General features: G+C 39.9%; 1 protein-coding gene across 3 annotated transcripts in view; it reads left to right on the top strand.

The window, feature by feature from the left end:
- PKHD1 (PKHD1 ciliary IPT domain containing fibrocystin/polyductin) overlaps positions 1-22660 on the top strand; it is a 475556-nt gene that overhangs the window by 84915 nt on the left and 367981 nt on the right. For all 3 annotated transcript variants that reach the window (XR_005789774.1, XM_040473753.1, XM_040473752.1), the window contains exons 32-35: positions 510-2117; positions 4183-4326; positions 9636-9855; positions 16414-16564. Coding sequence is in view for 2 of the 3 variants with exons in the window: in XM_040473753.1 (XP_040329687.1) it covers positions 510-2117; positions 4183-4326; positions 9636-9855; positions 16414-16564 (2123 nt within the window). In the remaining variant the exon portion in view is untranslated. The remainder of the gene's footprint in view (positions 1-509; positions 2118-4182; positions 4327-9635; positions 9856-16413; positions 16565-22660) is intronic.

Below are 22660 nucleotides of genomic sequence, written 5' to 3'. Positions count from 1 at the left end.
CTGCATAATAACATATAGAATAATCTGGGACAGTATGTGAGATCACATAGCAAATGACAAGAAGTCTAGGGAATTTGATTTTACATTATTGTATATGTTATATATGTACATATATTCTGTCTACGTAATATATTAGAACATTAGGGACCAACATGTCTGATAACATAGCAGATGACAAGAACACTTCAAGAAATTAGATTTTTCATTAGTGTAAAAGTTGATAGAAGTGGCTTCTAGGGTTTATAAATACATATGACATTTTTTTGCCTTAAATATTATAAACATTGTTCACCTGTATAACAATTTATATTGTTTTACTATTATGTGAATTTCAGCCCATCTAACTCCTGCCAAAATGACAAATTTAATGTTGATGGGGTAAAGCAAAATAGCTGAGGTTTCCCTAACACCCCACCTTCCACTTAATTGTGCTGTGGTTAGACAGATGCTATGAGTTCCTAGTTCTGAATATCAGGTTTTAAGTTTTGTTTTCGATGTTCATGCTTTAGGTGGAACCATCCTCAGCATCTCGGGAATAGGGTTCAGCAGGGACCCAGCGTTGGTTTGGGTGCTTGTGGGTAATCGGTCCTGTGACATCGTGAACTCTACAGAGTCGATCATCTGGTGTGAGACCCCACCCACTGCCCTGCTGCCTGATGCAAGCGTTCCTGCCCTGCCAGCCCCTGTGGAGGTCTGGGCTGGCAATGTGTCCTTTGCCCAAGGACCTTCACCAAGCCCTGTGGGGAAGGGCTTTACCTTCATGTATGAAGCAGGAGCAACACCAGTGGTCACTGCCATGAGAGGACAAATCACCAATAGCAGCCTGAGGCTCTATGTGGAGGGAAATAACCTGTCCAACTCAGTGATCCTTCTGGGGGTCTTGAACTGTGATCTTAAGACACAGTTTTTAAGGAACAACATGAGCCTGTCTTGGTGTTCTTTTCCTCTTCACCATTTGGAGGCCGGCATCTATCCTTTCCAAGTTCGTCAAAAGCAGATGGGGTTTGCTAACATGTCTGCAGTGCCCCAGCAATTTGTGATGACACCTCGGATAACAGCTATCTGGCCAACACATGGGTCTGCTTGTGGCGGGACAATACTCACAGTGAGGGGACTAGCTCTCAAGTCTAGGAATAGGTCAGTTCATGTTGACCTTTCAGGGCCTTTTACTTGTGTGATTTTGAGCTTGTGGGACCAGACAGTCCTGTGCCAGATTAACAGAGTGGGCGACCCCTTGCCTGATGCTTCCTTCACCCTGAACATCACAGTCCTGGTCAATGGGCTACCCAGTGAGTGTCAGGGCAATTGCACTTTTTTCTTTCAGGAAGAGACAACTCCCATTGTGGATGCCTTGACCACTAACATCAGTGGGTCTCTGACCATGGTGCTGATTAGGGGTCAGAAGTTGGGCATCACAGCAGATGAACCAATGGTGTTTGTGGATAATCACCTTCCCTGCATTGTAACTTTCTTTAATGCAAGCCATGTTTCATGCTGGATAAGTGAATTGACCCCAGGACTCCACTATGTATCCGTTGTTCATACAAGAAATGGATATGCTTGTTTTGGTAATGTTTCCAGACACTTCTACATTTTGCCTCAAGTGTTTCATTATTTCCCCAAGAATTTCAGCATACATGGTGGAAGCCTCTTGACCATGAAGGGCACAGCTCTGAGAGGAGAGAACAGCACACTAGTCTACATTGGCCAGCAGGCCTGCCTGACAGTGAGCATCAGCACCAAGCTCATCCAGTGTGTTGTTCCTGCGGGAAATGGCTCTGTTGCCCTGGTCATAGAGGTAGATGGACTTTCATACCAGATGGGAGTCATTGGTTACAGCAATGCCTTCACCCCAGAATTGCTCTCTATGTCTCAGACTGATGACATCTTAACCTTTGTGGTGGCCCAGATCTCAGGAGCAGCAAATGTTGACATTTTTATTGGGATGTCACCGTGTGTGGGTGTCTCTGGCAACCGCACGGTTCTCCAGTGTGTGGTCACATCCCTTCCTGCTGGGAAGTACCCAGTCAGAGGTTACGACCGCTCAAGAGGGTGGGCCTCATCTGTCCTGGTGTTCACATCTACAGTCACTATTTTGGCAGTAACTGAGAACTTTGGTAAGTCAAACAAATAAGACAGATCTCCTTCTTTATGTAAGTGAATTAATAGCTATGGTTACTACTCTAAAATATAGGAAATCAACCTCAATCTGAATGACAGAAGGAGAGAGAAGCCCAGTTGGCCTCTTATAGTCCTGGTTTCCTCCTTAAAACTTGTCTTTGTCACACTCCCTGTATGAGGCTTTGTTTTTTTTATCAAGGAATTTGTGCATATTCTTTAAGTGTGATTATATTTTAATTTGATTCATTACCCTGATTTAATTTGTGTCTTAAAACCATTTGTAGGAGCTCAAAATTTGGTCAAGTAAGTAGAACATAGATGCCTTCACCTATTTTTAGCCATATATGCCAATTCGAATTAAACTTATTAAGTATCATTAATTTTTGTCACCTTGTAATATTTCACAGATTAATTCATACCCCAGCAGTAATAGTCCAGTTTCACACTATGGTTGCATTGGTTCAACTGTTTTTTCCTTTTATATATGTATACTGAAATTTGCCTTGCCTTTTCTTCCAGTGATGGTTTCGGTTTCTGTTCACGTAAAGCCTTTTTTTGCAGTTGAGATAGCTTAAATTTGACTATGATGCACAAAATACAGAGGAAATGATGGGAGCTGAATCTTACACTGATGAAGTGCTTGCTAAGCCAGTTCTTAGAACAAATTTGTCTGGGCTCAGCTGGGTGGAATGCTATAGGGATTGGGATTTTGGTCCCATGTCTGTAGTAATTTACCTGGGTACCTTTTCTAAGCCTCAGCTTCCTCATCAGATAAAGGGGTTTAGGCTGGTTGCTCCCTAGTTCCCCTTCTAAGATTCCACAATTAAAAAAAAATTTTTAATGTTTATTTTTGAGACAGACAGACAGAATGCGAATGGGATCACGCAGAGAGAGAGAGGCACAGAATCTGAAGTAGGCTCCAGGCTCTGAGCTGTAAGCGCAGAGCCTGACGCGGGTCTCAAACTCACAAGCTGTGAGATCATGACCTGAGCTGAAGTTGGACACTCAACTGACTGAGCCACCCAGGCACCCCTAACATTCCACGATTTTTATGATGTGAGAGCAGGGCTGTGAAATGTACCCTAAGCAAAGACTTATTCTCGGGTTTGTCAGGTGCCTGTGAGCATCTTGACATGAGGACAGTGGCCCCTGGAACTCTATCTCCTTGTGGACTAGAGGTTGCCACATGTCTGAGAGTCCAGCTGACATTTACCTTAATTGGTTCTCATACTGACACAAAACATGGTGTTTGTTAACAACTGTCGTACTTTTATCCATCTGAAATAGGTGCCGTCATACAGTGCTGGCAGGAGGGTAAACTGCTACAATCTTATTTTGGAGAGAAATTTGGTAATATCCATCAAATCCAAAACCTTCTTTTCCTTTGACCTAGAAATCCCCCTTCTAACAGTTTGCCCCAGTTTTATTCAAGTTAATGTACGGTTCATCAGCATTATTACTTGTCACAGGAGAGGAGAAATAAGGAAAGTGTCAATCTGTGGGAAAATTGCTAAATAAATTGTGGCACAATTATATAATGGAACTGTAAGTAGTGTATTTACATATACACATGGAAAATTGTATATGCTATATCTTTAAAAAAACAAATTCTTCTTGTAGAAGAATATGGATAGAAAGATTTCTCTGCATAAAAATACATATGCTTAAATTCTGGAATGATTAATGAGAAAACAAACATGGCTCCCTCTGGGGAGTGAGCCTAGGGGGTTTAGGGGAACTTTTACTTCAATTGTATAGTCTTGTGTATAAAAAATTTTAAGAATGATAAATACACATTACTTTTCTATATAAAAAGTTATTACATTTTTGTAGGTTGTTGAATATGATTGGAATCTGACAGAAGACGGACTTCAGGCTCTGGAGAACAGAGCTTAGTGGCAAGACACTAAATTCTATATCAGGAGCTTAAAGCCAGTTGTGTGGATTCTGGAGGGCATAAAAGGAATGATGGGCAGCAAGAAAGCATGGATTTGAATTTTGAGTTAACTAAAGAAAGAGAAATTTGCCTCTGTGATCATGAACTTCTATTTTGTTTTGAAGGCTGCCTGGGTGGAAGCCTTGTGCATGTGTTTGGAGCAGGATTTTCTCCAGGGAACATCTCAGCTGCTGTGTGTGGTGCTCCCTGCCAAGTCTTGGCTAATGCTACGGTGTCAGCCTTTAGCTGCTTGGTTCTGCCCCTGGATGGTCAGTAACAACACCACATATTTTTTTAAAGAGTGTATATAGAAATGATATTCTTTGGTTAAGTCCATTTCTGTAACTAATGCTGTTTTGATCCCTAACTTTTCTGTGTGTTCCTGTGAAGAGGATTTCTCTACACCCCATCTAAAAGGTTAGATGGGACTGCCTATTAAAATGGTTCACAGTAACTTTTATCCTATTAATGGCAATGGAAAATTGATCACCTATGTTCTCAATTGCAGTCATGCGACAGTGGGGGAAGTAGTTCTGAGTTCTGAATATTAGTTTCACTGACAGCCTTAGGCATCATAGAGAAAACAATGTTTTGGTCTCGTTCTGAGATGGGATTGCTGAAAACATCTGCTTACTTGAGGTACTAGTATAGGAATTAGATAAGTAGGCTGGATAGCTCTTGCATATTTGCCTGGTGTGCTCAGTTCTTGAATTTTTATTATAAGCAAAAGAGCCAACATTAACATCATTTTCTTATTCTGTAATGCCCAGGTATTTATTCAGTAGAACACCATGACCTCTCACTGCTTAAAGCTTCATAGCCATCAAGTGAAATAGGAAGCTGTGTCTTTGTTAGAAATAAAGGTGTAAAGCTTTGGTAGTCCCATCATGTGCCATTACAACACATGGTGATTACCCACTGAGCTTCAGAAGAAAAAAATCAAAGGGAAGAAATTGTCATCATCAGTATAGGACCTGCTTAGCCAGGTGATTAACTTGTTTGTATAATCATAAATCTTGTACCTGTGCACTTAGAAACCATTTGCATACATGCTTTCTGAATAGTGCTTTAAGTTATATTCCTAACTTATGTGTCTGCAACTTGAATGTGGGTGAAGGATTTACAAAGTGATCAAGGCATCACTGTATCTGAGTGTGGACAAAAACTCCTTGATGGGTAATTGATGATGGCAGTTTACATTAGATTATCTCAGGCAAGAAGAGGATGGAGAGCGAGAAAAGGAGGAGTTATGATCCTTGATTAAAATACAAACGAGGAATTGAGTTCCCTATCGTAATATATATAAGAGCACTTGGGATTCCACACTGGAAAACTTAAGATACACTGGCAGGTGCCTCAGTGGCTCAGTCAGCTGCGCGACTGACTCTTGATTTTGGCTCAGGCCATTATCTTGTGGTTCATGGGATGGAGCCCCTCATCAGGGTCTGCACTGACAAGTGTGGAACCTGCTTGGGATTCACTCTTTCTCTGCCTCTTCCCCACTTGCATGTCCCCACGTGCTTCTCTCTCAAAAATAACTACACAGTAAAAAAAAGACACAGTAGATTTAAGTTTAAGACATTGCCTGTTTAATTCTCTACTTCCAGCATTAGACCCGTGCTGGAACAGTGCATGTGCAAAGTTAATGCTTGATGAAAGAATAAATGAAGGAATTGGGAAATGGTGGAAACAGAAAACCATGACTCCATATTTCTAGGTTACAATATTTAATTAATACATCTACAGTCTTTTAAAAAGGCTTTCATACACAGCTTAAATTAATTTACTTTTAAAAAGTCCTTGGTATTATGTCAAGACAATTCATTTAGAAATACAAAATAAATATCACTGAAGTTTCTGGGTTAGATAAATTGTGGTATTGGAAGTTTGATAACTTATAGAAGAAGAAGGAATAGGAACTCTGTTATATTTTAAAAGTTTTGATTACATTTTAGGAAAGGACTTCTCAAAATTCCTTTTTTTTTTTAAAGAAGGGAAACAGGAATTGGAATCTGTAACTCTGACCTTTGCCACTAGGTGTCACCAAACACTCACTGATTGTGCCAGAACTGCCATTGACTCTAGGGAAATGGATAATTGGAGTTATTTTCTTCTTTCATAAAGAAAGAAAAAGTCTTTTTAAAGACTTTTAATTACAGTGTCTAAAAAATGGAGAGGAACTGAGGAATCCAACTCTGTTGGTTTCTCAAGATCCAGGATGGTACTCAAGGATTCTATCAACATCCTGAGTCATATAAAACAATTTGAGTACATTTTTGTGTATTTTTTTTTTTCTAGCAAGTAGGTCTATTATGGACATTGAATGATCCCAGAAAATGTGCCTCACAAATTGTTAGGAACTATTAGTAATTCCCTTACTTTCAGATAGGATTGCATATAACCAATTTAGTTAAGAATCTTGGTAGAGCATGAGACTCTTGATCTCTGGGTTGGGAGTTCGAGCCTCATGTTGGGTGTAGAGATGACTTAAAAATAAAAACTTTAAACAACAACAACGAAAAGAATCTGTTATATTTTAAAAGGTTTTTTAAGAGGACTGTTTCTCCACAGAAACCTTTATATGTGTTTCTCCATTGCTGTTGTCAGAGCAATCCATCCTTTTATTTAACCAATGCACCCCTGTACTCCTTTTTTTCAAACTTAATCATCTGCATAATCTCAGACCTTCTAATCCAGTGGTTCTCAAAGACATGAGAATTGCGTTTTTACTATTGGGACTATATTATTATTAATGTTGCTGGAGCAGTTAGAAATGCAAATTTTGGGGCCACCCAATGAATCAGAAACTTTCCAACAAGTAAAGCCCTCTCTGAATTCCTACCTTTTTTCATAATTAGAAGAGTCAAACTAGGTAGCCCCTCTGTGTAAGCAAGTTCTGGCTCTATTGGGTAGCATCATGAGATGCCTGTGTATAATCCGGCACCGTACTTGTTTTTAAAATTGCACCGCTGTCTTGCTGGTTTATAATCTTACTGTTACCTACAATTATTCCAAGGTGATTTTTTTTCTTTCTTTCTGACATGGTTGTGCACAGCTGGATGTTCCTCATCTTATATTTACATGAGTTTTATTTTTTCTTTTGTGGTTACTGCCTTACTGTTTTCATTCTTTTTTTTGTTTATTTCTATAATTTCTCTAATTTACTAAGGTCACTTTGAATTCCGACCCATGCTCTGAATTTTATTTCTTAGTGTGATTTTGCACACTAAAGTCATTCCAGTTTGTGGATGACAGCCTAGAACTCAAACTTTCCTAATTATTGTTTTGCTTGCTAACGTGTTTGCTTTCATGAGTGGGGCAGGGGCGGTGAAGGTGGGGCTCTGAAGAAATGCTTTTTGCTGCCTTTGGTGTCCTCTCTGTTTTACCTTTCTTCCTCAATCACACTTCCAACAAAAGATGAATTTTACTTTTTCATAAGATGGGTGGCTAAAACACCTCATTCAGTGAAACTAATACTTTGTATTTTTTTTAAAAGCTCAGCAAGATCTTTGATGCACCTCTTTCTTGCATGTATACCTTGAATTATATGGCATGACTTATTCATGGAAACTCTAATTTTTCCATGAGGCATGACCAGCTAAAGTTATTAATGTCACTTAATCCACCTTGTCAATTTGCGTCCACCTAATCACCCATAATGAGTTCATTATTTTATAGGTGTTGAGCCTATGTTTGCCCAAAGGCTTACTAACTGGAAAGTTCTGATGTTTTATCCACCCATAGGAGAGTCCTACTGTCAGCTGATTTAATTGCTGTAATTAATTCCAGACACACAGAGAACCTACTATGTTTCAGGTGCTTTGGAATGTACCAGCAACCCTAATAATATTAGCATGTGATTGAACAACTACAAACATTCTTACATCTGCTTATCTCATGTACCCCTTGCTAGATGCAGCACTGTGAGATAGGCAGGGCAGCTGGGTTCAAGCCCATGGTCCCTGGTAATATTTGTTGCATACTTGCATTGGGGGTTCGCTGCAGAAGAAAGCTAGAGAGATTATTCTTTTTTTTCTTTTTCACTTTATTAAGGTTTTCAAATATAGCTGCTCCAAAACCATCTTATGTAGAGACTTGTTTACTTTCCTCTTTAAGGTTATTGCTGGTCTACCTTGTTGATGCTTTTTACGTTGTATCTCATTACTAAGAGAGAAATAGCTTAAGGGTCACAGGGCTTCAAAGAATTGCTTTTCTTCTTTATAAAACATGAATAGTCAAAATTAGGTAAAAATCAAGAGTTTCTGTTATCAAGAGATCCCATCATGAGAATGAAAAAGCTAGCCATAGATCTGGAGAAGGTATTAGCAACCATAGAACCTTCTAGGATTAGTACCCAAAATACATAAAGAACACAAACCAATATGAAAAAGACAAACATTCCAGTATAAAAAAAGGGCAAATGACAGAAATAGGAATTTCACAGAAGAGGAAATTGGAATTCTTACTGAACATATAAAAACTTTTTTGACTTAAAAAGTAATGATGCAAATGCAAATTAACATAGTAATGAGATGCCATTGTATTTGTACTGGACTGGCCAAAATTAAGAGTCTGATAGTCCCAAGTGCTGGTAATTATGTGGAGTAATGGAAACTCACTAATAAAGCTGGTAGGAATATAAAATGGCACAGGCACTTTGAAAACAATATAACACTGTCTTGTAAAATTAAACTTGTACCTGCTCAATTAACAAGCAGTTTTCTTTAAGGCATATAACCTAGAGGAAAATTAGTATGTGTTTGTAGTAGCAAAGCTGGGAAATACCCAAAAATCCATTGGTAGGAGAATAATATACTGTAGTACTTTCACACAATGCCATATAAAACAGTAGTGAAAATGTATGCTCAAGTTTCACGTGATAATATGGAACTTGATAAATCTTAGAAATGTAATATTGAGTGGAAAAAAGCAGGTGCAAAAACATATGTCATGTATTCTATTGTATAAAATTCAAAAACAAAACAATCATTTAGGAAAACAAACCCATGTGAGAAAGCGATTTAAAAAATGCAAATGGCTGTTTCTGAGGACGAGGAGGAAGATGATGGTCTTGATGGAGAGACACAGATTAAAGAGTATCACAACTGTTTTAGTATCACAACTGTATCTTGTTTTATCACACAAGAAAACTCATAGGAGTTTTTCTTATGATTCGTATTTTACAAAAGTGTTGCTTGTATTCTTCTGTATTTTGTAAATGTAGTGCATTAAAAATTTTTTTTTAATGTTAATTTTTGAGAGAGACAGAGCATGAGTAGAGGAGGGGCAGAGAGAAAGGGAGACACAGAATTTGAAGCATGCTCCAGGCTTTGAGCTATCAGCTTTGAGCCTGACACAGGACTTGAACTCAACAATCTATGAGATCATGACCTAAGCCGATGTCAGTCACTTAACCAACCGAGCCACCCAGGTGCCCCCAAATAGTGCATTTTTAAGAAATGTAAACTGATAATTTTCATATTGGTCAAGGGACAACACATGAAGTGTATTCATGTGATAGTGTGAGGCCTTCCGATCTTTTTGTGGTTTTTACCTAACGTAATGGTGTTTCCTGCAGTGTCCTTGGCTTTCCTGTGTGGCCTGAAGCACGAGGAAGAGAGCTGTGAAGCCTCCAGCTGCACCTATGTGCAGTGTGATTTGACTGTCACCGTGGGGACAGAGAGACTGCCCCAATCATGGCCTTACCTGTACGTTTGTGAAGAAGGTCCCCATTGCCTCTTGGCACCAGATCATTGGACAGAGTCAACGTTTCCATGGTTCTCAGGCCTCTTCATCAGGTAACCCTGTTCTCTCCCTCACTGACCTTCCCCACAGATGCATGGCCAATGGACAGATGGAACCATCAGGAGCTGCAGGCTGGGTGGACATGGCCTCAGGGGCCTACCACTCTTGTTAGAGGGACCATTCCATTGTGGATTCCAGCCAGCCTGCATATCAAAGCATCTCCTGTCTTTTCAAGTGTTCCAGAGAACATCTGAAAAGTCTGCCCAGTAAACAGCTCGCTTTGTTCTTGCTCAGATTTTAATATTTATCTTCCGATCCAAAGCAACATCTGGTGAATGCCAATGGGGAAAAAGATTAGACATTATGAAAAACAGAAGGCTCTTTTCCCCTTTCCTTTTTCTTTTCTTTCCAAACAGATTCACAAGTATGAAAAAAAAGTCATAGAGAAATCCAGCAGATTGCACAATGTTTATTCAAAAGAAGGGGGGATGTGCAGGCAGAATTACTGTAGACCTAGGATTTAGAAGCCATAAGCTTATAAAGAATTTTTGAACTTAGAAAACAAACAAATAGCACCACTTTCCAGGTAAAAACCCCTTTTCTAAACAAATTGAAGGAAAATGTGTTATGTTGGTGACTCAGGACGGCCTAATTTCCACTAGCAATTCTTTTCTCATGCAGCATGTAATTTCAGCACTGAACATCACCCTGCACTCTTCTTGATTTCTTGTCTAGATAGAGTGCTTATACCTGATGTTTTAATGAAGGCCTATGTGCCCATTCAAAAATAAAACTAAATAAGATTGATATCCCAGAATTAAAGAGGTAACGAGTCCTTTTCATGGCAGGCTGACTTTTTGATGTCCTTAGACAGCCTGTGTTTTGGTATGAATTCATCATAGGAAGAGAGGCACCTCCTGGGCTAGTTGTTTTCCAGAAGCTGTGAAGAACCCTGCTTAGATCATACTGGAAACAGTGTACTGGAGGTTGTACTCAGGCAGGACTGGATTTCAGAACTCATGAACGCTGGATACCAAGAAGCACATATCAGGTCCTGGCTCCACTGAATTTTGAATACTTCACCAAATTCCCAGGGTTCTCCTTTGAGGTTCTTCTATGTCCTTCTCTACTGCAGGAGGTCTCTGAGGGAACTGAACCTTAGATCCTATTAAAAAGTTATGCTGTTTCTATTGACATTATTTGGCAATATGCGCTGATAAACTTAAAATTTTTCATTTGCTGTGTTTCAGTAATTTAACTTCTAGGGATTTTAAGAAAGCAGTTAGAAGTATGTAATACTTTGGAAAAACTACATTTTTTGAAGTTTTAGTTATAACAAAAAATCTGAAATGAAGTGTTTAATAATAATGAATCCAAATGCTAATACACCAAGATCCTTTAAAAATCACGACACAGAAAATTAGAGGAGGACAAATATCCTATGACTTCACTCATATGAGGACTTTAAGATACAAAACAGATGAACATAAGGGAAGGGAAACAAAAATAATATAAAAACAGGGAGGGGGACCAAAATATAAGAGACGCGTATATATGGAGAACAAACAGGGTTACTGGAGGGGTTGGGAGGGGGGTGGGCTAAATGGGTAAGGGGTGTTAAGGAATCTACTCCTGAAATCATTGTTGCACTATATGCTAACTAACTTGCATGTAAATTTTAAAAAAATAAATAAAAATTTAAAAAGTCATGATGCAGAATATTTGACTGGAAAGGGAGATGCTTACAATATGTTGGGAAGTAAAAGGTACAGGTCACAAAATAGTGCATCAATTTAATCTTAAAGGTGTACATATAATATATGTGTTTATACATGCATATAACAGGTGATTAGAAAAAAGACTGGAAGGATGTAGTCTAAAATGTTGAATGCCTACCCTATGTGGTTGGAGTATTACTTACATCTATTTATTGGGTTTTTATGTTTTTTTTTTTAGTGAACATATACCAATTTAATAACCAGAAAACACATAACTATCAGAGGCCAGAAGGACAGAAGTAGAGTAAGAAGGAAGGAAAGTTCTCTATGTGAGCTTGGAGAAGTATTTAAGGTCTTGGAGGCCAAAGTAAGGAGTTTAGAGTTTAGATTCTATTCTAAGGAAACAATATCTTTCCAGAGTCACACAGTCTAGACTTGGTAGTGTCAGGACTGGAAACCAAGCCTCTGAATGACAGTGTACTTGGCCTGATGCTGTGCCTTCAGCATCAGTGATGGGAGCCTGGGCTGAAGTGAGGAGTTCAATGATATTCCAGAACCACCAGAAGCAATTTCAGGCTAACTGAGGGAGACATAAACACTGCAGATGTTTTGTTGCCTGTCCTAGATAGCGTATGCAAGATTATCTGCTTACTTTGGGTTCTGATCAGACCAACTGAAAGAACCATAGATTAGGAGTCAGGAAACTTAGGTTCTAGAAATCTTTTTGCCACCATTTGGACCAAAACTGTTTATCTCATTCCCTCAAAATAAATATTTGTGTGTCTTTCTGCACATATATGTTCTGTGTGTGTGTGTGTGTGTGTATGTGTGTGTATATATATGTGTGTGTATATATATGTATACACACACACACATACATTTATATTTAAACATGCCCATTTGTACTACTTAACTGATAGAATTGTGGAAGAAAACATGGAATAATAGCTATTAGGAAACTCTGAAAATTTGCAAATGTTAGTCTATTTTATTTGAAGTTTATTTTTTGGGAGGGGGGAGGGGCAGAGAGAGAGAGAATCCCAAGTAGGCTCTGCCTTGTCAGTGAGCCTGATACAGACCTTGAACTCATGAGCTGTGAGATCATGACCTGAGCTGAAGTCAGACGCTTAACCAACTAGGCCACTTAAGTGCCCCAGTGGTCTATTTTTGATATCCTGGTGTCTCTGCTAATTTTGATGATGGATTTTTAATGAAAAGTAGTCTCCAGGGAGATAACCGGGGGGGGGGGGAAAAATATATATATATATATATATATATATATATATATATATTTAATCTAAAGCTTGGTTAAAAAAAAAGTCTAAGATAATAAAAAGTGGTTTTGGGGCACCTGGGTGGCTCAGTGGGTTGGGTGGCTGACTTTAGCTCAGGTCATGATCTTTTGGTTCATGAGTTTGGGCCCTGCATTGGGCCCTGTGCTAACAGCTCGGAGCCTGAAGCCTGCTTCAGACTCTGTGTCTCCTTCTCTCTCTGCCCTTTCCCTGCTTATGCTCTCTTTCTCTCTCTCAAAAAAAATAAACATTAAAATAAAGCGGTTTTAACTCTTTCTGAGCAGTAAGACATGATTAGGGAAGACAGTGCATGAGAGAGGAGCTGGGTGATTTACTCCATTTTATTCTAGTCTTTGCTGATGAAGATCCTGGAAAGGGCAGTAGAAGGCTCATTAGCAGGGTAGAAAACCAAGACCAAAAAAAATGTCGTATAGGAAGTTTGTTACTCCTTTCCTTGAGTTCAAGTTTGTATTCTAGATCATTTGTGTCACTGAGTACAAATTAGTTGTTGGTAGGATTGAGAATCCACTGCTGGTAATGAAGATAAGAGTGGGCCACAGAACAGATAGTGGAGACAGACAAACACTCTTTCCCTAAAAAGGGTAAAAGGGGATTCTGGAAATTTAGACAACTAAGCTTGTGTTATCCCTGACAAAATTCTAGAATGAATTATTAATCATATGGTCTGTGAGCTTTGAGAAATAAAACTACAGATCTCCCTCGACTTAACCATGAGGTTATGACCCAATAAAGCCATTGTAAGTTGAAAATATTATAAGTTGAAAATGCATTTAATACACTTAACATACCTAGTATCATAACTTAGTCTAGTCTACCTTAAACATGCTCAGAACACTTATATTAGCCTACAGTTGGGCAAAATCGCCTAAAATGAAGGCCATTTTATAATAAATTGTTGAATATCTCATGTAGTTTATTGGCTACTAAAACACGAAAAACAGAATGGTTGTATAGGGACAGGATGGCCCTAAGTGTGTTGACTGTTTACCTTCATGATATTTTGTCTGACTGGGAGCTGCTTTTGCCTGTCATCATGAGAGAGGATTGTAACACATATCTCTAGTACAGGAAAAGATCCAAGTTCAAAATTAGAAATACAGTTTCTACTAACTGCATCTTGCTTTCATACTATCATAAAGTCAAAAAATCGTAAGTCAAATCTTTATAACTCAAGGACCATTTGTAGCTATCTGGGTACTGATTCATAAGGAAAATGATGGGTGGCAAACCAAATTTGTTTACTTTCTGATAAATTTATAAGTGATTTCTGATGGAAATATAGAGGGAGAGTTTCTCAAACTATTCCAACATCTCCAACCCCTACCCGAGTGGCAAAAGAAAGGTTCTAGCTGCAAAGTCGAGTGGCCTAACACACTGGCTTTGAAGTCAGGTGTTTTATTTGAAAAACCCATGTGAACTTTGCATTCTATTCCACCATGTTGCCATATTTGTTGAAATATTACATGACATTTTAATATAAAAGCTAAATTACTTTCCTGAATCTTTGAGAACAAGTGACACTTCAGGAGCAAATGCTTTATTTACCCCGTGGCTCTGTCTACCCCTTGGATGATGGCTCAGCTAAATGGATTTGGAGTTACAACTGGCTCCAGGTTCAAAATGCATTAGAACAATGGGTCCACATCAGTGAGAAGACATGTAACAATAACGAATGTCAATTCCCACATTTACATTTCAACAATAATATCGCCAACACCACTAAACCAAAAACTGTAATGAGTTGCCTCTCTCAAACACTGTGTGCCAGATTCTTTACAAATCATTTTGTAGGTTGCATTTCACCCCCCCTGCTCAGCACCTCTATAAAATAGGTACCTGATAATGATAACTCCATTTTATAAACATGGGAACCAAAGCTTAGAGAGTAATGTCCTCACAGTGTCCTAGAGATGGTAAATATCAGCTGGGGGATTCATATCTAGCTGGCCTGCTTCCAAGCCTAACCTCTGCATGCTAATGCTTCTCAGGAAATCACATGAACAAATGCAACATGGTAAAATCCTCAGGTAGTTGTGGATCCGAGACTTTGAGTTTACCACCACCTTAATTTAAGCATGGAGCTACAAAACAAGCACAGTGTTGGTTGCCATGGGAGGGAGGGCTCAGATAAGCACAGACCACGGCCCTAGTGGTTAACACAAACTATGGGTGTTCAGTTCTGGGCCACATGATGTTAAAATACGGACCATCTAGAGTAAGTCCAGAGTACGGTGGGCATGGAAGTCATGACTTGGGTGAATGTGAAGCTGGGAATATTTTATCATGAAGAGTTGAAGACTAAGTAGATATGGTAGTTATCCTTTTCACTATTTCTAGCAAATTGTGGGAGAAACCATGTTGACATTGATTTGAGAAAAGAGGCTCCAGTTCAGCATGACTTATAGTTTCTCAGGCAGTGAGTGAACTTTTGCTCTTTCCATGGCCCTTCCTCGTCTTCCCTTCTTTCCATGAAGAAGACCGATCATTCTTCATGCTGATGTTTAAACAGCATCTCAAAACTTGAGAGTACTGCTCTAGGAGACAGGACACCTGAGTTCTCATCTTGGAACTGCTGTACTGCTACGTTTGGCCTTTTGTGAATCTCCTGATCTGTGTGGGTTATGTTCTTTATGCCTCTACCTACTTTACTGGCCAAAATGAGATCATACAAATGAAACTGTTGAAAAATATAAGACATCATGCACTATTGTTACTAATACTCTTTGAGTTAGTTGCAACAATGCCTAAAGCCAGGATTATTGTTGAGTAAATGTCACACCTGTTGGGGACAATAGCCTGCAATAACCATGCTTTCACCTCCGCTACACAGCATATTTTTAGACTTTCTGCAATGCTACACTGCTGTTTTTCATTTTAAATCCAGTCTGGCTTCTCTCCTTAAAGCAAGAGGACTTTTAAAGCGAGTGGCTGGTAGTATAACTGGCACATATATCGAATCTCCTTAGTCTGGGCTGTTAAGTAAGTTTAATTAATTTACTAAGTTAATGTTCCACTGCTAGCAACAGAGCCTCATTGCCATCAGCTGGGGAGAGGGAATTGAAAGCCTAAATGAGCTCATTTTTTCACAGTTGGAATTAGGGACCAGTTAGCCAGTTGTGTGGGTTTTCCAATTTCTCCATCTGCCCTGGGGTGATTCAGGCAATTCACTCCCCCAACACTAAGTGTGAGTAAGAACAGAAAGAGGAAAGGGGAAAAGAAAAAAAAAAAAAAACACCTCTGCCCAACATTTGCTTCCATTTTTGGCACTGGAAGTATTGTGTGCACATTGCTTGTTAAGTTGGGTTTTGGAGAAGCTTTTGCTAATGTTCCTAATAGATTCGGAAAAGAGAAAGGCCTCAGTGAAAGATATTTACCATGTGCATTTTCATTGCAGGGTGTGCAGATAAAAGGAAAACAAACAATAAAAGAATGGAAACAAAATTACGGAAATTTGCAAAATTTGACAAATGGTGGCCTGTAGTTGCCACAAGCTAATGGCTTGCAATGATTAATAAGAGTAAAAATAATTGCATTTCATTAAGATTGATGACACCCCATTTAACCTCCCCTCTCGTTTCAGCCCTAAAGTGGAAAGAGATGAAGTTCTCATCTATAATAGCTCCTGTAACATTACCATGGAAACTGAGGCAAAGATGGAGTGTGAGACGCCTAATCAGCCAATTACCGCCAAGATTACTGAGATACGGAAAAGCCGGGGCCAGAACACTCAGGTATAATCAAATCTTTTTTACAGACTGATTCAAACAGCTCAAATTAAATTTGTAATATTGTGTACATTAAAAAAACAATTTAGTCCAAATGGCAGCGATATGTAATATTAAATGCTCTCAAACTTTGAGAAGCTGGTCTAATGCACAACATCTGAATTCGTAGTTAACTCTGGTTAATCATATATTTTCTCAAAAATAAATGAGTGCTGCCTGGGCTCTTTTAAAGCAAATTCTGAGCAGATAATCTTCTCCGCATTTTGTCCTGCTTTCTGTGTGCATGTTTGAAAGGGGCTCTCTGTGGTGGTTTATTTCTGCATGAAATAAATGGCCCTCAATTTAACCAGGCCCTTCTGGAAGGTTTCCAAATCACTCAGCCATCCTCAGTTGGCGGGATGGCAATGTCTGCTGGTCCATCCGGTTCATCTGTTCCATGGAGATCAGAGTGGAAGCTTCAGCTTCTGAGGTGATTACCTGGAAATTAGAACTGGGAAGCACTGTGGGGGCATTTGGTCTAGCCTCTTTACTTTAATTTATCTGTTTGGAAATAATCTAAACCACCCCTCCAAGTGGCTCCCCTAAGAATGTGTTCTTAAAAGTCCCCACTGAGAGAGAGTGTCCATAGCCTTCTCAGGAAGTTTTTGAGAATTGAAATCAGAGGCTGAGGGCTCTTTGGAAATATATCAGATCATCTTTTACAACTCTCTGGACTTCTCATGATGCATGGATAAAAAATAATATTTATTGAGCACCTACTCCCTTAGGTGCCGTTTTCATTATGAAAGCAATTCTTAGATTTCCTTTTTGTCTCTTTGATTTGGAAGAAACGTTAATGGAGTGCCTATTATGTGCTGCACACTACATGAGATTGTCTACTGAATGCTGCTTTGGTTAAACCTTCCCAATCCCAAACTATACTTCCTGGGTTTGTAGGCATAGTTTTTGTTTATTATTATTATTTTTTAATGTTTATTTATTTGTTTTGAGAGAGAGTGCTCAAGTGGGGCAGGGAGGGGCAGACAGAGAGAGGGAGAGAGAGAATCCCAAACAGGCTCCATGCTGTCAGCTCAGAGCCTGACGCAGGGCTCGAACTCACAAACCGTGAGATCACGACCTGAGCCGAAATCAAGAGTCAGCCGCTTAACTGACTGAGCTACCCAGGTGCTCCCCGTGCCCCTCTCTTGGCAGTTGTCTGTCAGCGATAGCTCAAATGTTTATCATAGGGCAGTAGCTTTGCTGATTGTATTGTGTATCAGTATTGTATTGTGGAACGAGAGCTATAGGACACTGAGTAACCTCGAAGCCTTCCCAAGCCCCGGTTTCTGCCTGAGCACTAATGTGGGCTGTTGGGATGCTCGTGTGAAGAATGCCAGTGAAAGGGAGGGAGAGGCAGTTTGCACAGTGCCTAAGTGCGGGCTCTAGAGCTAGACTGTGGGGGTTTGAACATATCACTTGCCACCTGGTGGACTTCAGACAAGTTGCTTAACCCCTCTGTGCTTCATTTTTCTCATGTGTAAAGTGGGGATAATAATAGTACCCACCTAATAAGATTGGTTGGAGGTTCATATCCTAACATGTGAGCCACTGTAGTCACTCCTCACAGCAGACAAATGTCCAGTGTTAGCTGATACTGGCAGGGCTAGTTTGTTGGTAGTAGTGTTAGCAAATGATCTGCCATTATTTCTGTATGGGGCTTGCTGCTTTGACCAGATCATTTTGCTTCTTAGATTCCATTTAATTTTTCATCATCTCAAGGAGTAATTTTGAATTTTTGTCAGAGGTCTAAATGCCTCAGTCTTCTTTAAATTTGTATGCAGCATGTATTTATTGAGATCCAGCCATGTTCAAGGTTCTCTGCCATGCTCTGAAAGAAATAAAAAATAACATGGAAAGAGACCCCTTTAGGGGATAATAGGGAAGAGAGACCATATAAGAAGTAGGTGAGGCTCAAAGCTGGACACATAGTGTCCATTAATCACAGTTGCATGGAATGTTGGTGCCATCCAGACAAGCCCCCTCATTCAAGAGATGAGCTAACAGGTCCTTAAAGAGAGGTGGCCTGACAAAGGTCACACACCTAGTAATTTGGCATCATAGCCCACATGGCCATAAATCATTATGAGGGAGGTAAACCATTTAATCTTTACGAACCAGCTGGGCTTGTGTGTGAAAATCTAGGCTAGTGCCAGTGTCTAGGAGATACCAGTCCTGGTATGTATGGTTACCCTATAGGTGTTGGGATGTCTGGTTTCCCTTCTCAGGTGTGGTGTTGACCTGTTACCTGTGTAGGCATACACAATTGCCTTATCTGGACCTGAATCTGGGGAAAACCAGTGCTGACAGGTGCTTAACTGGGACTAGAATTCAGGTCTCCAGCTCTAAGTACTAGGTGAGAACCTTGGAACATATCTTTCATAAAATGTTAATGAGTATTTTGTGATGCAAGTGTTCCAAGGTCAAATACATTTGTGACAGCTGGATTAAAGAAAGGTACGTATTTTCTCTCCCCCAAAGGACTTTTGAGAATGTTCACATGTGAACACGTAATGCAAATTTCTAAGAGAGAGCATTTGTGTGGAGTATTATCCAAATCTGTTTATCCCCGGACCATCTTACTTTCAGAATCTCTCTTGTGTTTATATGTGTTTGCTGCTCTTAGGAAAATGTTGCTCGTGCTGTGCTATTCGCCTACTGTCAAGTGGGGTATCAGAGGTGGGAAAGATTATTTCCATATGGGGCAGTCATCCAGGTCTGCTGAAGCAGGTGGCATTTGTATCATGCCTTGAAGAATGGGCAGGGGTTAGGCATTCAGGGTTGCCAAGGAAAGGTGTTTCTGTAGAGGAACCAGGATGCACAAGTCACTGAGGCAAGAACCCATAGGGACAGTGCAAAGAACATGATGTGTGTGAAGGGGAGTAGTGAGTTGTAGGTTTGGAATGGTAGGCTGGGATTGTGACGGCAGGCTAAGTGTTTGGCCATTGAATTCATCAGGTGACGGGTTATCTTTGAGCAGTTACTGCATGATCACAGGTGTGCTTTAGTCACACAAAACAGTGTGATCTGTTTGTTGTGTGTGGGGTAACTTGGGCAAGCCACGGGAGGCAGGAGCATCTCAACTGGGCGACAGAGCACCGAACTAGGGAAGTAGTGGAGGGAATGGAGAGGAGGAACACATACGATAGTCTGTACTTGATAACTTGGGTTAGTCAAAGTGTTCAAAGATATGGAAAAGGAAATGTGGTAGGTAAGAAAATGGAAAATGGCATGCCGACTCTTGAAAATGGTCTCTTCAAATTTTTGAAATATATATAATATATACATCCATGCTCATGACTCCCCAGTTGTAATCTTCCCCTCCATCCCAAAGCTCTCTCTTGAACTTTAGATTCCTGAACCTTAAGGCTTACTGATCTCTTTCCCTGGATATGGAAGTGGCATCTCGAATCTCTCAGATTCTAAATTCAACTCCTGATTGTCCCTGCTTGTCTGTGCTACTCCTTGTTCCCCACCATAGTCCTGGACTGAGTTGGTGTCTTTTCAGTTGTTCAGGCCATGGAGACATTTTTGGACTTCCAAATTCTACATCAGATCCATCAGGAAATTATGCTGATTGTACCTTTAATCTGACTACTTTGTACCAAGTCAGCTATCGTCATCACTACCATGCTTTACTGAGTATTACAAGACTCACCCAACTGGTTCACTTGTTTCCACCCTGACCTCCCTTCAGGCTCTTTTAATGGGACTCTCATGATCATTTTGAAATATGTCAGATGATTTCACTCTTCTCACCAACTTTCTATTGGCTCCCAAATTCTCTTGCAATTAATAGCTGAGTTCTTACATTGACCTAAAGGGCCATTTTATGCACCAACCCCCTCCTCCAGTTCCTCTCTATATTTACCCCTCATTTCTGTCACATGTACCTTCTCTGTTCCAAGCCCTTGGAAGTTGGGCTTGGAACTTCCTTCCAAGGAAGGAGTACTGGCTCCTTGCACTTCTTGGAACCTACCAGGCTTGCTTCCACACTGAAACCTTTGCATTGACTATTCCTTCTACTTTGAATACTCTTCCTCCTTCTTTTTGAGATATAACCTTTTACTTTTATAAATGTAATGTAAATGTAAAAGCTGAAATGTTGCTTCCTCATCAAGGTCTACCTTTACCACCCTATTTAAAACTACGCTCCACTGCTGCTCATTCCATATATCATACTTGCAATTTCACTTAATCTGTTCTATTTTCCCATAGTCCTTATCACCTACCAATATGCTACATCAGTTACTAATTTATTATGTTTATTGTTTAGTGTCTGACTTGCTAGAATATGATCTTCCAGAACGCAGAAATGTTGACCTGCCTTGTTCACTCGTATATCCCAAGTGCCTAGAACAGAGACTGAATCAATTGTACTAACAGTATAGAAATGCAAACAGGGGTAGTTAAAACAAGCCAAATAAAATATTGCTTCTCTAATCCTGTCCCCTGAAGATTCTTATCTGAAAGGAAACAGACACACCCACACACAGGTGTACCCACACCCATTTCCACACAAAAATGCTATTGTGTTATTCATCTTGTTCTTCAACTTGTATTTTTAAAAAGTTTTTATTATTTATTTTTGAGAAAGACAGTATGAGCAGGGGAGGGGCAGAGAGAGAGGAAGAGTCTCAAGTAAGCTGTCAGCACAGAGCCTGGTGTAACTCACGAAATGTGAGATTGTGATCTGAGCCAGAGTCAAGAGTTGGACCCTTAGCTGACTGAGCCACCCAGGCTCCTCATAACCTGTAATAATAATAATAAAAAAATCTAATGGCACTCTAAGATATAAGCTCCTTTGAATAGAACTTGGTTTTGCCACTGCTGTTTCCAAATGCTTTGAACTAGGCCAGTACGTGGCAGATCTCATTAAAAATTATGGAATGGATGAATGGATTTACAAATGAATGAATACATCATGGTCTTCTTTTCATTTCAGCTCAGGTATGTTTTTCTTTTCTTTACAAGGCATTAATTATGCCTACTATGTATTACTGTGATACACTGAAAAAAGAAAATCTATTAGAGCGAAGAATTCAAAGAATGCTGGAAAACACTATAAGGTGCTCTAAGACAACCAGCAGTTTTGAGGGATTTCTGAAGGACAAATAGTGGATTGGGTTGGATGGGTAGAGAAACCACAGTAGAACAAACACAAAGCAAGCAAGTTTAGAGAGAACTGATAGAGTATAAGCTATACTTTTCTTTTTTTTTAAATATATTTTTTAAATTTTTTTCTTAATGTTTTTATTTATTTTTGAGACAGAGAGAGAGCATGAGCAGGGAAGGGGCAGAGAGAGAGGGAGACACAGAATCGGAAGCAGGCTCCAGGCTCTGAGCCATCAGCACAGAGCCTGATGCGGGGCTCGAACTCACAGACTGTGAGTTCATGACCTGAGCTGAAGTCGGACACTCAACCTACTGAGCCACCCAGGTGCCCCTAAGCTATACTTTTCTATGGAACTCTGGGAGAAATTCCAAGCTGGGCCAGGGCAGATACTGAGTCGGGGTAATTAACAGAGGGATTGATTGTGGGAATTGCTGGGTTGACAATTTTTCTCTCTCCCTCCTATCCTCCTCCTCCATCCCTCCCTGTCTCCCTCTCCCCATCTTTTCCTTCTCCTCCCTCCCTCTACATCATCACTCCCTCCCTGCTACCCCCTCCCTCCCTCTTTCTTTCCCTTTGTACATGAAGTGGTTGGATTTGTGGCTCTCAGGGTGAAGTCTTAAGTGCAGCCCATAAAACAGAGAGGAATTGTTTGTTTGGATTTTGTCTACTATGGATGTTAGGACTGTTGTTAAACTCAGTCAAACCCATGGCAACTTTGAAACTCCAGGGAAGGAGGGAGGGGCAGGAACATAACATTCTCCCCATTTCTGCCTCAAAGGGATTCCTTTACATTCACTTGACTGATCCAGATGTTTCACCCAGCAATTTCAGTTGTGCTAACTGGAAGAGGTTTCTCTGAACATCTGATCTGCCATATCCGTGAAAAAAGAAGTCTGAAAACAATGCTGTTCAAGTTATCTGCAAAATGATGTTAAACCTAGAATCCTATA

This window comes from Herpailurus yagouaroundi, unplaced genomic scaffold (assembly GCF_014898765.1).
Source record: "Herpailurus yagouaroundi ecotype Mexico unplaced genomic scaffold, PumYag 139, whole genome shotgun sequence".
Taxonomy (NCBI): Eukaryota; Metazoa; Chordata; class Mammalia; order Carnivora; family Felidae; genus Herpailurus; species Herpailurus yagouaroundi.
This window is presented reverse-complemented; position numbering and strand designations above follow the sequence as displayed.